Below are 13504 nucleotides of genomic sequence, written 5' to 3'. Positions count from 1 at the left end.
GACAGCATTTCTCTGTGTGCGGTGCTGTGTGAGGATCGAATGTGGATTCCAAACAAATTTGCTGAAAAAGTAATGATTTAGAGAGGGGGCAGAGTTCTTGCAAAAGCATTTATTAGGCTTTTTGTATGATTAATGAACCTGGATTCATTTTTTAAACTTTGTTTAAACATTGACAAAACAAACATTGAATTAAAGCTGTAAAACAATGACCAAACAAGGATTGCATTCGTGGATTTTACGGTTTTACTTGGGATTCAACGGATGTTACGGCCATGCAGTGTTGGTGACAACACTGGGACTCTCACATAGCCCAGACAAGAAATTCTTACACTTTTCCTGCATGTGAAAAATATATAGCAACAACCCCACCCCTCACTTAGCAACAGGTATTGAGCAAGGCACTTTTTTCCCAGCTACTGCGGTGCACCTGCTCAGCAGCTAGCCTTAGTACTGAAAGATGGAGCTAGCATGCTGAACGTGGCCTTCATTGGTAAACAACTCAAATAAATTAAAATCAATAATAAATAATGCATCAGTCCCCAGCCCATTCACTGAGCCACTCCTGACACTGGCTTCTCTGCTCCTCACTCTCCTCCTGAGTCCTTTGTTCCTTGCGTCCTTTCCTCCTCTCCTCCTCCTTTCTCGCCCTCTCCCTCTTCTCTTCTTTGATTTTCCTGTCCTCCTCCAACCTCTCCTCCAGCAGCGCCTCCACAGTGGTCTCCAGTGTCCGCAAAGAGAGCTGCGGGAGCCATTTTGGGTCCAGCGCGGGGAGAAAGGGGTCTCCAGCCGAAACGAGCAGGGGCTCAGGTTCAAGGGGAATGTGCAGGAAGTGGGCGTGCAGCATCATGCGGTACGGAGCGTCGTCTGCTCCCGAGCTGTAGTGAAGTCCCCGACGATGGGGTGACCTATAGCGCTGCAGTGGACCCTCAACTGGTGGGTTCGGCCTGGGGGAAAAAGAAGAAAAACTAAAGCCCTGCTGAAGCATTTTTATAAAATAGACAATAAGGCAAAGATAATTTATCTCTGTAGTCCTCACTGAGGTATGTTTTCAGAAGTATAGAGAGAAAGATACTGCAAAAGTAAGTATGCTTAATTAATCAGTGATTGATATGGATGATATATGTTTCTCTAGTAATGTTCATTAAGATTTATTTCTGAATAAAGTAAGAAGAAATTACGATGTCCCTTATATGAAAAGAACAAATGAGTATTACCAGTGAGTGGTTGCAGTAGGACCTTGGTGACGGAGTCTCCATCATACAAGCCGTACTCCAACACAGTCAGCCCAGTCTGGCAAGGCTTCGGGTTCTCACAACCTGACAGGAGAATAAAAAGGAATAAAAAACAAAATAAATAGTCTGTAGTTATCTTTCGGAAAAGAAGGCAGTGTAAATAGCTGAACACACACACCTTCTGTTCCCTCGATACACATCATGTGGGTTTTTCCCTCTGAAGAATTCTTGCCAATTGAGAAGTCCAGAGTTTGTGTCTCTTTTTCCACCCGTCCACGTACCTACGAAACCAAATATGCTAAATTTAGTCACACAAATAGAATCTGACATTTCTATGCCTCCATCTCTGTTGTGTAAATGTGTGTTACTGTGTTTCTGTTCCATACCAGGGCGAGGTAGGCCTTGGTGACGGTGCGGTCCTTGAAGCAGCGGTAAGCCTGGCCTGCAGCCGCCTTATTGAGCGCTACACAAAGAGCCCCACTTGTGGAGAAGTCCAACTGATGACAGAACCTGTAGGGATGAGAAAAACATGATGATACTATTAGTTTATGAGCATGATGTATGTGAAATGATAAAGTACCTGATGAGTATAAGTGTGAATCCTACCTGAATCCATAGTAGGTGCTGGGGTCTGCCAGCTGAGGGAAGCGATGCCGCAGCTGCGCCTGCACGGTGTGTTTCTCGTACCACATCTTGCTGTCGATGCGGATGTCCCAGTGCTTGTCCACCACGATGTAGTCATCGCTCTGGTACAGCACCCGCAGGCTCTCCAGACTGGCAGGCTCTGGAGTCATCATGTGCAGCGTTTAACTGACAGAAGTCGTACAGCCCTGCAGAGAGAAGCTGGGTTTCATGACAAATTCCTCCAAAAGATTAGCACTTCAAATCCTTAACCTCTCTTGAGATGTTCATACATTGTTTAACACAGATGTCACAATGTTGTTGCTATAAATTAGTGTCATTACTTATCTAGCTTGTTTTAGCCTCTGATTTTCAATATCTTGAGTCTGCTGTTGTCTTTTGGTATGTTTTGTTTTTTGTAAAGGAAACTTTATAACCTGCTGTCCATCTTGACGTGGACTCCCTGGCAGAACAGTGTATCTAAATTGGACCTTTCTGGTTAAATAAAGGATGAATAATTAAATATGTCACTGTTTACTTCAATCATGACAGTCAGATTTGAAGTGGGCATTCAGAAACTGGGTTTAGAGTAGAATTATTTCACTATAAAAAGGGAAAGTAAAACAAGAAAACTGCAGTAGGGAAACACAAGTAAAAGGGTTTATAATGGAATGTCCCCTTTCACGCTCACATAATCCAGAATTACTATTATTAGGCAGCATTTCCTATAAACTTTAATAACTTCATATACTGAAACACATGTCATAATGTGTCATGAAGTAATGCTATGCAGAAAAAGGAGGTGTAAACAAACTTAGCTCTCTAGTAAAACTTACAATATTCCCTGTGACATGAAGAATATAAAGAAGTATACAACGGAAGTATTCCAATAAAGTATACTTACCTTAACTTGTATTTAAGTAAATGTAACTTAGTGGCAGTGGATGAGGTTCAAAATCAAAACACAAAGTTGAAAACCAGTCTCAACAACATGAGTAAATATTTGAAACACCGGTGTTGCAAAACTTTAACATTAACAATGACAGTTAGCTGGGAGTAACCTATGTATTGCCTTTTCCTCTCTAATAAATGACTGACTTCTGCCATATTAAGGTAAAGCATCAATTATAAACTGAAGTGGCCAAGGAGCAGCATGTCATGCACTGGTTAGCATGTTAGCACTGTATGCTAACAACTCAAGCTAGCTGTTAGCATACTGCGACTCTCTCGATAACTTACCTCGTTGAACAGCAAGAAACTAAGTGGTCTGTTTTTTCGACATGCTGAAAGTAAGCGTTAATACATAAGGTAACAGAGATGTAACAACGAGTGGTGCATTGGAGAGGGATGCTCAACCTCTTCTTCTTCTTCTTCTTCTTCTTCTACAAAGGCGGATGAAAAGCTAATGTGTAGCGCCATCTACTGTACTGTTGGCGGTTCTGGCCCCCAGCAGTTTCAAGATCATTAAATTCAGTTTTAAGCAAATAAATAATTTCATAACTCATAACTTTCATGTGTTTATCATATACTCTTATAGCAGTTTACTGTATTATTATCTCATCTCCTGATCACATCTTATTTAAATCTATCGTATGGCCACACATTATGGATTATGGTAATGCTGTTGAACTTGAAATAGGAGTCAATCATCCTGACAGAGGATAATATTTATTGCATTTAATTTAATCTGTTGCAGGAGGCATTATTCATCAGGACCATAATCCCTCACCTCCACCTCACCTCGACACACCGGCTCTGATGACGCACTCCATCCAGCATTGTGACCAGGTGTTGTGGTGTGAAAAGTCATTATATTTCCATTTATTGTCCTGGTTGCTTATGTTGGAATAGCAACGGATGAAGAAATCCTGCCCTACTACAGTTCAAGGATTTATTAATGGTCATTCTGGTTGTATACACTGCAAAACGACATGCAGTTCTGGTCCATTCATGCTAAACCAGAAAATTATGGCAAGGAACAAAAACAGTGGTGTGTTCTTGTTGTGCATGTTTTGATTTTTCATCAACATTTTTCAATAGCAATGATGTACAAGGATCCTATTCTGAGAAACAATTTGCAAGCCATTTCTTGATAGATTTTTCTATGCTTTAAAGAATTTAAGAGATGGAAATGTGAGACTGTGTCATGAGATTGTCTATGAAGCAATAGTTAGAAAGCAAAAACAATTCTGATTCACTTGTTTCGGAAAGACTACTGGAGTCCATGTTTCATGTGTTGTACTGCCATTAACTAGAAATTGGCAGCATGGTAACATCGACATTAAACTGCTGCTTCTAAAACGTCATTCCATAATAATTCTCTGCGATCCATACTTTCTGCATGTTCCAAACACCAGTAATTTCTCTGTGCTATTCCATCACATTATGACCTCCTTATAGCTCATAGCTAACAAATTGTTTGCCTGCTGCATATTTGGAATCATCTGTAAGTAATCCCTAAAACACAGCCAGGTATAAATATCTTCTCAGCTTAGAAGATCAAGAATTATTATATAATTGGAATACCGAAAGTGTGTGTGTGTGTGTGTGTGTGTGTATGTGTGTGTGTGTGTGTGTGTGTGTGTGTGTGTGTGTGTGTGTGTGTGTGTGTGTGTGTGTGTGTGTGTGTGTGTGTGTGTGTGTGTGTTTGTGTGTACGCAATTTCAGTGGAAATCACAAACGTGACTGAGAAGGTGTAGAGAAGAGAGGCAGACACCAAAGACCTCCACCATGATTTCTTTCCACAAGAAATATCTTTCTTTTTCTTTTTCCGTGTACCGGATATTCTTTTGCTCTTTTAACCATAATATCACAAACATTTTCATCGGAATATTGGCACGTTTCATTGTTTAATCTTCTGTTTTGGGCTGTAAATGAAAACCTTCCTGCGTGTTTTATTTCTCTGGATTTAGGTGACTTCTCCATCTTGGAGTTATTCTTCTTTGGATCTTTTGAGGGATTTGAAAAGCTTCGTTTGGTGACTAAACTTCCCTACATCCTAAACTCAGGACTGTTTTAAACTGATTTGGGGTGTTTTCTCCAGAGATTTCAGTCTGGCTGTCTGGATATAGTCGTTTTCTCACATTTTGACAAGAAAAACTTGCATTTACTTCTGTATTTTCCACACCCTCAGTGTCACGATCTGTTTGCACACTATGCATAACAAGTCATTTCTGCAGGCCCGCTGCGATGAGCCCATCATGACCTCGGACTGGGGCCTCCCTCTGCTGCTGGCTTTGCTGGGGTTGGCGTTAATCTACGCCTTCCTCTACCTGCCGGCCAGCGCCCAGCGAGCCTTGATGGAGCAGGCGCTCAGGAGCAACAACACCAAGGACACCACAAACACCACCACCGCGGTGACCACACCCAGCAATGAGGAGTGGCTCACAGAGGAGTAGAAGAAGGATGGATACACTGAGAAACAGCGGAAGAACTTATTGAAAGACAACCTGTGAGGAGAACAGAGATCATAGAGACTGCGCTTGTGTGGATTATACTGCTCTTAAGTACTGTCTTGCAGGAGAAAATGTCCAAACCTTACTGAGATCCAATAAAAAGAAATGTGTCCTACTTATAATGCTGTATTCCTTTGGAGTCAAAAAGAGGCATGTCTTACTCGTCCATTGTTGTTATAATGCTAAACTGATGTAGAGATGCAATGCTGTATTGATTTTGAGTCAATGTGTCCCGAAATATGGAAGCTATTGAAACTAACTGAGGCTATTGAAATGTAGCTTTATGCTAACTAAGCTAATGACCTCCTGGTTGTTGCTACATACTCAATCCATCAGTATTAATGATCTCTTCTAAAGAAAGTTAATAAAACATACCATTACTTAAAGTGCAAGCAGGTCAATTATTTCAAAAGAGACATCTTACGTGTAGTTTGAATTGCCTTTATTAAAAGATACAGTATACTAGATTTGACACCAATATTTGAGGATGCAGCACTTGATCGTTACAGGCTGGGTTATTAAACACAGACACATGTTTCCGCCTATCTGTGCCTTTAAAAAATATCCCTGTAAGTACTGCACTCAATATATTGCAACCATTGACATCTTGATATTGCGTCAGTATCTTTTTTTTAAAATCACATTCAATTTTACAATAAAATCGTAAAAAAAGGAAGAGAGAATCTCGCTAAACCATGCAACACTCAACAAGCCAACGTTTACAGTTAGTCTTAGATCACAACGATTTCAAATGTTATTTCAATATCCAATATGTTCAGCAACATTAACAATATTATATCCAAAGACTTAACACATTAATTATATTTCTTATTTTTCTTAAAGGGGAATTACGTCATCCCTTGTTATACTTCTCAGACAGTACTCCATCGTTCATCTTAAAATCTTTTCAAAGCAGAATTGTATTCACATTTATGTCCTTGGTATATGAGCGAGAAAGGGCGAATTTTTGTTAATTTTTACTGAATAATTAGTATCAAATCCTAAAAGACAGACATGCATCTCTTTCTACAATATACACAGTTTAATTACGTTCCTATACTTCCTGTAGAATTCATGATTTATACTATTACTCTTTTGTTTTTTTTGGCAAGTTTGTAATTACAGAAAAAATATTGTGCGTATTTTATTGTCATATTGGAAATGAAAGGCAGAGTCATTGAAGGAAAAATGACTTTTTCATTCTCATTTTAAACAATTATCGACATCATGATTTAAAAGTAAATATGTTTGAACCTGGTAATCAACGGACAAATTAATCAATAGCCTTTGGCTTTGGAAAAATATGCTTTATGTAAAGAAATACAAAAGTAAATAAAGGAGTTTCTCACTGTTTAAAAATGTAAAGAAAGACAGAATGAGAAAGCAAATAAAATATCACTCCATCTCCAACAGCATCATGCTATAAGTCTGGTAAATACAGTTGTCATAATTTCTAGGGGAATTTAAACAGGAAGTAGTATAGTGTTCCCATAGATTCAGTTAGTTATGGGATCGCCTCCAACTTCAGGATTCATTTTTGTCTCCATTCGTGTACATTTAGCTAAACTGGCATCTTTAACAATCCATACTTAGCTCTTAGCAGTTCCTGATTGCAGTGTTGGATGTACAGACGAGTCTAACTGGGTTATTTTGATGCTGAATAAAACGTAACATGAGGTTTCTCAGGTAGAGTTAAGGAGTTTTTTTGGACCTCAGTGATAATGGTTTCCTGCAGGGTTTGAACTGGATCTAGCAACATGTTTAATATGTCTACATGTCCAGATGTGTGACTGACAAATAACTAATAGAAGGAGTGCGTATTTTGACACAAATCGAGGCAATCCGGCACGAAGAGCACAAACATGGTCCACTCAGGTGTGTCTTGTACTTGTGTGTACCATGTTTATTTTGCCCTAAGGGTTTTAAGGCCTCTATGAGCTGCATGTCACACAGTATCTATTAGCCCTCCCCACATAACTAGTACTATTTATTGGTAAACGTTTTAACTCATTTTCCGACGTGTAAACCCAGAATTCCTGCAGAGCATCCAAAGTTACTCCCTGTTTATGTGAATCATCTCTTCTCTATGGGGACAGAATGCGAGTACGCAATGTACTATATGTATGTATTGTATTTCCCTTTGTTGATTGGGTAAATATGTTGAAGAATGTGGAAGAAGAATACAAATGCAGGGAGAAAAGGCAGAGAGATTGGGGGTATCTTATCTCTGAAAGTCCCTGTAAGGACACCTGCATTTTAAAGACAGGAAAGAAAAGGGGAATAAAAAGGAAGAGGAGGAGGAGGAGGAGAAAGCCTCATGTCTCGAGGCTATTCCCACAAGTTGAGATGAAGGAGGGTGAAAGGGTAAGGATAAAAGGAACGAGGTGAATAGTTGTGAAAGACGGGATGATCATCTTATTCCTTGGGCTTTATTCAATCCAGTCCTTGTTGACGTCGAGGCTCCACTCCCAGCTCAAGTGGACATTTTTGTCGTCGTCTTTTAAGCAGGATTTGACCTGATAGTGGCCGCGGTTCATCAAGCCGTTAGGTGTCTCATCAACTGGAGTTAGAAACTCTTGCTCCTCTTCCTTTGGGCCAAAACTTCCCGCCATGTAAGTCTGCTTGTCCACTGCAGGAAGATTACCACTTTTTAAGATAACCCTTTGAAAACATTCACAAACTAACGTGAAAAAAACTGGTGTGAATTGAACTTACCGACTATTCCTTTTCTGAACATCTTGTGATGGTACCGCAGACCAGACACGATTTCTCTGTTCACCTGCACACACACACACACACACACACACACACACACACACACACACACACACACACACACACACACACACACACACACACACACACACACACACACACACACACCATCATCATCAAATCTCCAAATCTTGTTTTAGAACTTTACAGTCCGTTACTGAAAAAACAGGCACCTTCAAGTGAAAGGACATGTATCATTATGTGCTTTATTTTCCTCGGGAATTTTAGTCAGTGAAGCCTTTTGTCCAGCAGATGTCCTCACACACACACACACACACACACACACACACACACACACACACACACACACACACACACACACACACACACACACACACACACACTGACCTATTTTCCTTTCATGGTGCACACCTTCTCATCTTTTCTCATTTTTGATTAAATGCTTTTTTTTAACTAGTCTATGGTTTAGGCAGCATGTACCTAGGTATAATGCCACATTTCCACTTCCTTTCATACATTATTTATATTTTTGAGCAAATTTAATTGAATATTCATGTATTTATTGACTCATTCATTTAATGCAGCTTCTGTCTTCCATGAAAATTCAGTTAATTAGCACAAAGTTACAGTTTCGACCTATAGAAACGTCTGGATGGAGTTCACCCTGAAGGAAAACACAAGCATCTACAAGAAATGTAATGGCAATCGATCCAAAATGTGAAGTATCTAATAAGAACCACAAATGTAAACCTCTTGGTGGCGCTAGAGGAAAATGTATTCAGGCTCCGCAGGGTTCATCCTTTGGGGAACAAAATGTAATCTAAATCCATGCAGTATTTGTTGAGATACTTCAGTCTGGAGCTACAATTGGCATATAGAGGCATACCGACAGCATGGCTAAACATACAATCCAAGAAATGGACATTAGTTACTTTCCAATTTTTATCAAATCTAATCAATAAAGAAACTAACTTACAGACGCTAAAAGAAAAGTTGCATGTTTATAATTTAAACCTACTGGCACTGTAAAATATAACAGCACTGAAAAGTAACTATATAAGATACGGGTCTTATATTGTGGTTGGATCGTGGAGTACATGGCGGCTTACTCAACACTCTCTCTCCCTTATCCATCTTTATCAGTTCCAGTAAATACCTGATCATCTGTTTGTCCTTTCAACACACACACACACACACACACACACACACACACACACACACACACACACACACACACACACACACACACACACACACACACACACACACATACACACACACACACACACACACACACACACACACACACACACACACACACACACACACACACACACACACACGGCCGTGTATACATGCTTTAATGCACAGTAAATCTCGCCATCATTAACATGTGACTGCATCCGTCCATCTTACCTTGAAATCTATCTTTAGTCTGAAGGTCACTCCTTCCTTTATGGAGATGGTCGACTTCTCCTTCTGATCGCTCAGCTCTGCAAAAACAGCATCAACAATAAAACATCAGTCATGGCCAAAGAGACACATATGAGTCATTATCTGCTAAAGAATCTCATCATGACTCACTGCATGATTTCACTGCTGCCATTAATACTTAAGGAAAGCACATTAGAATAACCATCTGGAGAAATTACTCATCTTCACACCTCAAGATGTGTTTGATCAGTTAGTTGTTCTGTGGTTGACTGCATATGGCATGTTGTGCTTCAATGAAGATGTTTTAATGGATACAAAACATAACAGATGTGAGAAAAATGACAAACAAACAAACAAACATAATAAAGACAAAATAAATTCACAAAAACCTGATTTTCTGAGAACTTGGGAATAAACAAACACCGCACTAGTACCAGGATGGCCGAGTGGTTAAGGCGTTGGACTTAAGATCCAATGGACATCAGTCCTCGTGGGTTCGAACCCCACTCCTGGTAGAGTAAGCTTTAACTGTGGGTCACGGCAAGGCAATTTATCTCAAAACTCCCTGTTCGGGAATGTATTTCCAGCCTATGTATGCAATTGTTAATTTACACCAGAGTGATTAATAGGTATAATTAAAGTTGGTCTTCATCTTAAAGAAAACCAATCACAGCTGGGAATACAGAGACACAGTTAAACATGAAATAAAACAATAACAATGCCTTCATACCCCAGTACAGCTTTTACTTATTGGTCTTTAATCCTTTCTTTCTACCAGAATTATCCGGTTTATGCGGTTTAGAAAAACACACACATGCTTTAAAATAGGCAACATTTTCCAATCCCGGAAAATTGGTTTACTTTTCTATTTTATTTTCCCTGGTTGTGATGCTCAATGTAAAGCCGGAAAGAAGTGTAAGTGAACAGTAGAAAGAAACCAGTGGATGTATAACAATACTTAAATGGTAAATGGACTGTACTTATATGGGGCTTCATCAGGTTCCGACCTTTACATGGACTCAGTCATTCAGACAGAGCAGTACCAGTTGCTCTAGGGAACTAACATTCATACATCGTTTGCCATATAAGTATTTCGCCCAAGGATACATCAACATGATGACAGCTCAGGGCTGGGATCGAACGCACCACCTTTTGGTTGAATGACAGCCGCACTCCCTCACAGTCGCTTTCCTGTCAGCTGTATCTGTCAGGTTTGTGCTCTCCAACAATCAGCAAACTATACTTACTGTCACTTCAACACTCACACTCCTGCTTGTAGATGTTAGTTTGAGTTTAAAGATGAGTGGTAAAATTACTTTTCCTGTCACATACTGTAGCTTGTACACCCTGGTGGTCATGTATCCATGGTGCTGTAGCTCATACGTTATTGTGAGTAATACAGAGTCATTGTTCCGGGGAATGAATGCCAGCTAAACCCTTCCCACTGAAGACAAAAGCAAGATGTTAGTGGGTTTCTTTGTCGAGTGGGAAAGGAGCATTTTATAGTGACTATTAAAGCTTGAATGGATTCTTTGCAACAGTAAAATTGTCTTTGACAGGCTGTTGGGTTGAATGGGTTCATGTTAAATGTGGGGTGCGTCCTGGGCTATTGTAAAAGCACATAGCAATCAGAAATGCATCCACTGCCTAATCACTTTATATCTCAATTTAAACCCCACCATCAGGCCTGAGTGCCTCCTAATGGGTGCAGAGTAGATAGGAAGAAGAGGAGATGAGATGAAGGAGATATAGAGGAACGGGGTGAATAAAAACAGACAGCATGCCAAGGAAAAGTGGCTGAAGACAGTCTGGAAAAGAGAGGAAGTGACCTACAGATAACACACAAACACCATGTAGGACATCACTGCAACAGAAGTGCATTGAACCAGGTCAGAGGTTTGAATCCCACTGGTGTCAGGCATATTAAATATATACAGGGTTGGTGGCACATTCATCCACTTAAAGTCAAACGCCTGTAAGGTTTGACATATTGCTCTTATGTTGTGGTGGAAGAAGCACTCGGTTATGTTATGCTGATTATGCTCTTTGGTTGTTTCCCCTTTCTTGTAGTGTGTTATATAGGTTTTAGTGCATGTAAATGGTCTGCAAAGGCTAAAGTTCCCACCGAAGGGGGTTTCTCTCCCACACACGTAATGGCCCGTTTCAGAATCATATATATTAAATTACTGGATTAAAATAAGTGATATATTATTGTCTTAATCACAGCTGGTAATATTGGAGCTAATATGCATTATTATTATTATTATTATCATTATTATTATTATTATTATTATTATTATTATTATATTATTATTATTATTATTATCTTATTCTATTTACTTATTATTTACTTAAAAATGTTTTCACTTGCTAGATTATCTTGCTATTTTCTTTTCTTCTTCTGCACTCTTTTAAATTGTTTATGTGTATATTCATGTTGCATTGTTGGAAGAGCTTTAAACTACACTTTAACATTTGTACATATGACAATAAAGCCTTTGCACGATTTAAATCCTTGAATTACTTTGTGTATTATTATAGAGCTTACATTAACAGTCATGAAGTCACCAGTGTTGTGAAAGATCTTTATAGCAGCACATTAAACACTTCAAACGCCCCGTTAGATAAAATCTAAACTAAATGCCATCATGCTTAATAAAGGTGTTGATCAGTGGCTGACATTCTGGAGATCTTTCACTGCTCCATCTCTGCCTCATTTCATTCAGTCTGCCTCCATTTATGTAAATGTCCTCCTTCCTCTGGTCTCAGGAGACAGCGAAAAGAAAGAGGATTCTGGCCTCCCACGGGAGCGTCTGACTGTGAAAATAGGTCAATGTGGAGAGCTGTCTACCTGTTCTCCACACACACACACACACACACACACACACACACACACACACACACACACACACACACACACACACACACACACACACACACACACACACACACACACACACACACACACACACACACACACACACACACACACACACCGTATGTAGCACGCATGGATGCACAGCCACACTGAACACACAGCTAGAGCCCACTCATGGCTAATATTGCACTGAAAAATCCACCAATATTAAGGAACGAATAAGAACCTCGGCCTGATGCCATGTGAGTTTACTTTGTGATCAATCTAACAATGCATTGGATAAAATGACACATGTTCTTAACCTCAGAGTTGAATCTTAATTAAAAATCTTTTCTTGTAGAATACATTTCCAAATGATAGGAAGTACTTAAGAAATATACCTCGACCATGAGGAACATTATGACTAGACCAAGAGTCTGCAGCTAAATCCTACATGCTTTTTGTTGGCATGTTTAGGGAGTTAAAGTGCATAATAACATGCAATGTAATGTAATGAAATGTCAGCATGCTTGTAATGACAATGCTAACCATGCTAATGTAGCAAGTATGTTTAATATCACAAATAAAACATCTACTTTTGTTTTTGTGTTGCAGTTAGAGTAAGGGTTAGTAGTACACTACTACTAATATCATTGAGAAAAATGCCTGCCAGACAATTTGACAAAACTTGGTCTAAGATTTTAACAGTGCTTTACATTCTGGTCATCCTGGTGCCCGACCACACCACAGAAACCAGTATCCTATGCCTTCACTGGTTTGCCGCCCTAAATGTAAGCGCTGGCTTTGTTAAACTTTTATGTTCCCTGGTTGTTTTTCTGAGCACGCATGCTGCTACACATTTACTCCGGCCGAGGAAAGTCCTCTCTATGTAGGCCACTACTCTTTACCCCACATTCACTGTGGGCTGTGGGTGCAGTATGATGCCAATGATATGAGACGACTTTAAGGGTTACTTGTTTGTAGAATTCCTTCACTAACAGGAGCTAAGGGTGTGAGTTGAAAACTGTAATTGATTATTTGTTCCTAACCTCTAAAACGACCCATAAGAGCATTTTCCAAATAAGTGGCCCATTCCCGTGGAGAATATTTTCAAACAGTTACAGATTGATTAGGTTGAGGTAGCAAATCTATTTCTTTACAGTAGGTTT

General features: G+C 39.6%; 2 protein-coding genes and 1 non-coding gene across 3 annotated transcripts in view; 1 reads left to right on the top strand and 2 right to left on the bottom strand.

The window, feature by feature from the left end:
- Positions 1-94: 94 nt before the first annotated feature.
- On the bottom strand, positions 95-3237 carry rpusd1 (RNA pseudouridine synthase domain containing 1). The gene is given in 7 exon segments (XM_063903170.1): positions 95-882; positions 885-944; positions 1215-1316; positions 1411-1513; positions 1619-1742; positions 1839-2062; positions 3093-3237. Coding segments are annotated over 6 exon segments (930 nt in total). The 5' UTR covers positions 2030-2062; positions 3093-3237; the 3' UTR covers positions 95-532.
- Positions 3238-5735: 2498 nt separating this feature from the next.
- Positions 5736-13504, bottom strand: part of arhgdig (Rho GDP dissociation inhibitor (GDI) gamma) — a 22214-nt gene continuing 14445 nt past the window's right edge. The window contains exons 4-6 of the mRNA XM_063903190.1: positions 9461-9537; positions 8024-8087; positions 5736-7937 (exon numbers count right to left, since the gene is read on the bottom strand). Of these exons, the coding sequence (XP_063759260.1) occupies positions 7738-7937; positions 8024-8087; positions 9461-9537 (341 nt within the window). The 3' untranslated portion in view covers positions 5736-7737. The remainder of the gene's footprint in view (positions 7938-8023; positions 8088-9460; positions 9538-13504) is intronic.
- Positions 9911-9993, top strand: trnal-uaa (transfer RNA leucine (anticodon UAA)). Its single transcript has one exon. It is a non-coding gene; the product is annotated as a tRNA-Leu (tRNA).

The sequence above is a fragment of the Eleginops maclovinus genome, chromosome 16, assembly GCF_036324505.1.
Source record: "Eleginops maclovinus isolate JMC-PN-2008 ecotype Puerto Natales chromosome 16, JC_Emac_rtc_rv5, whole genome shotgun sequence".
NCBI classification, from domain to species: Eukaryota; Metazoa; Chordata; class Actinopteri; order Perciformes; family Eleginopidae; genus Eleginops; species Eleginops maclovinus.
Note: the sequence above shows the minus strand (reverse complement) of the source record. Positions and strands in the feature narration are given on the sequence as shown.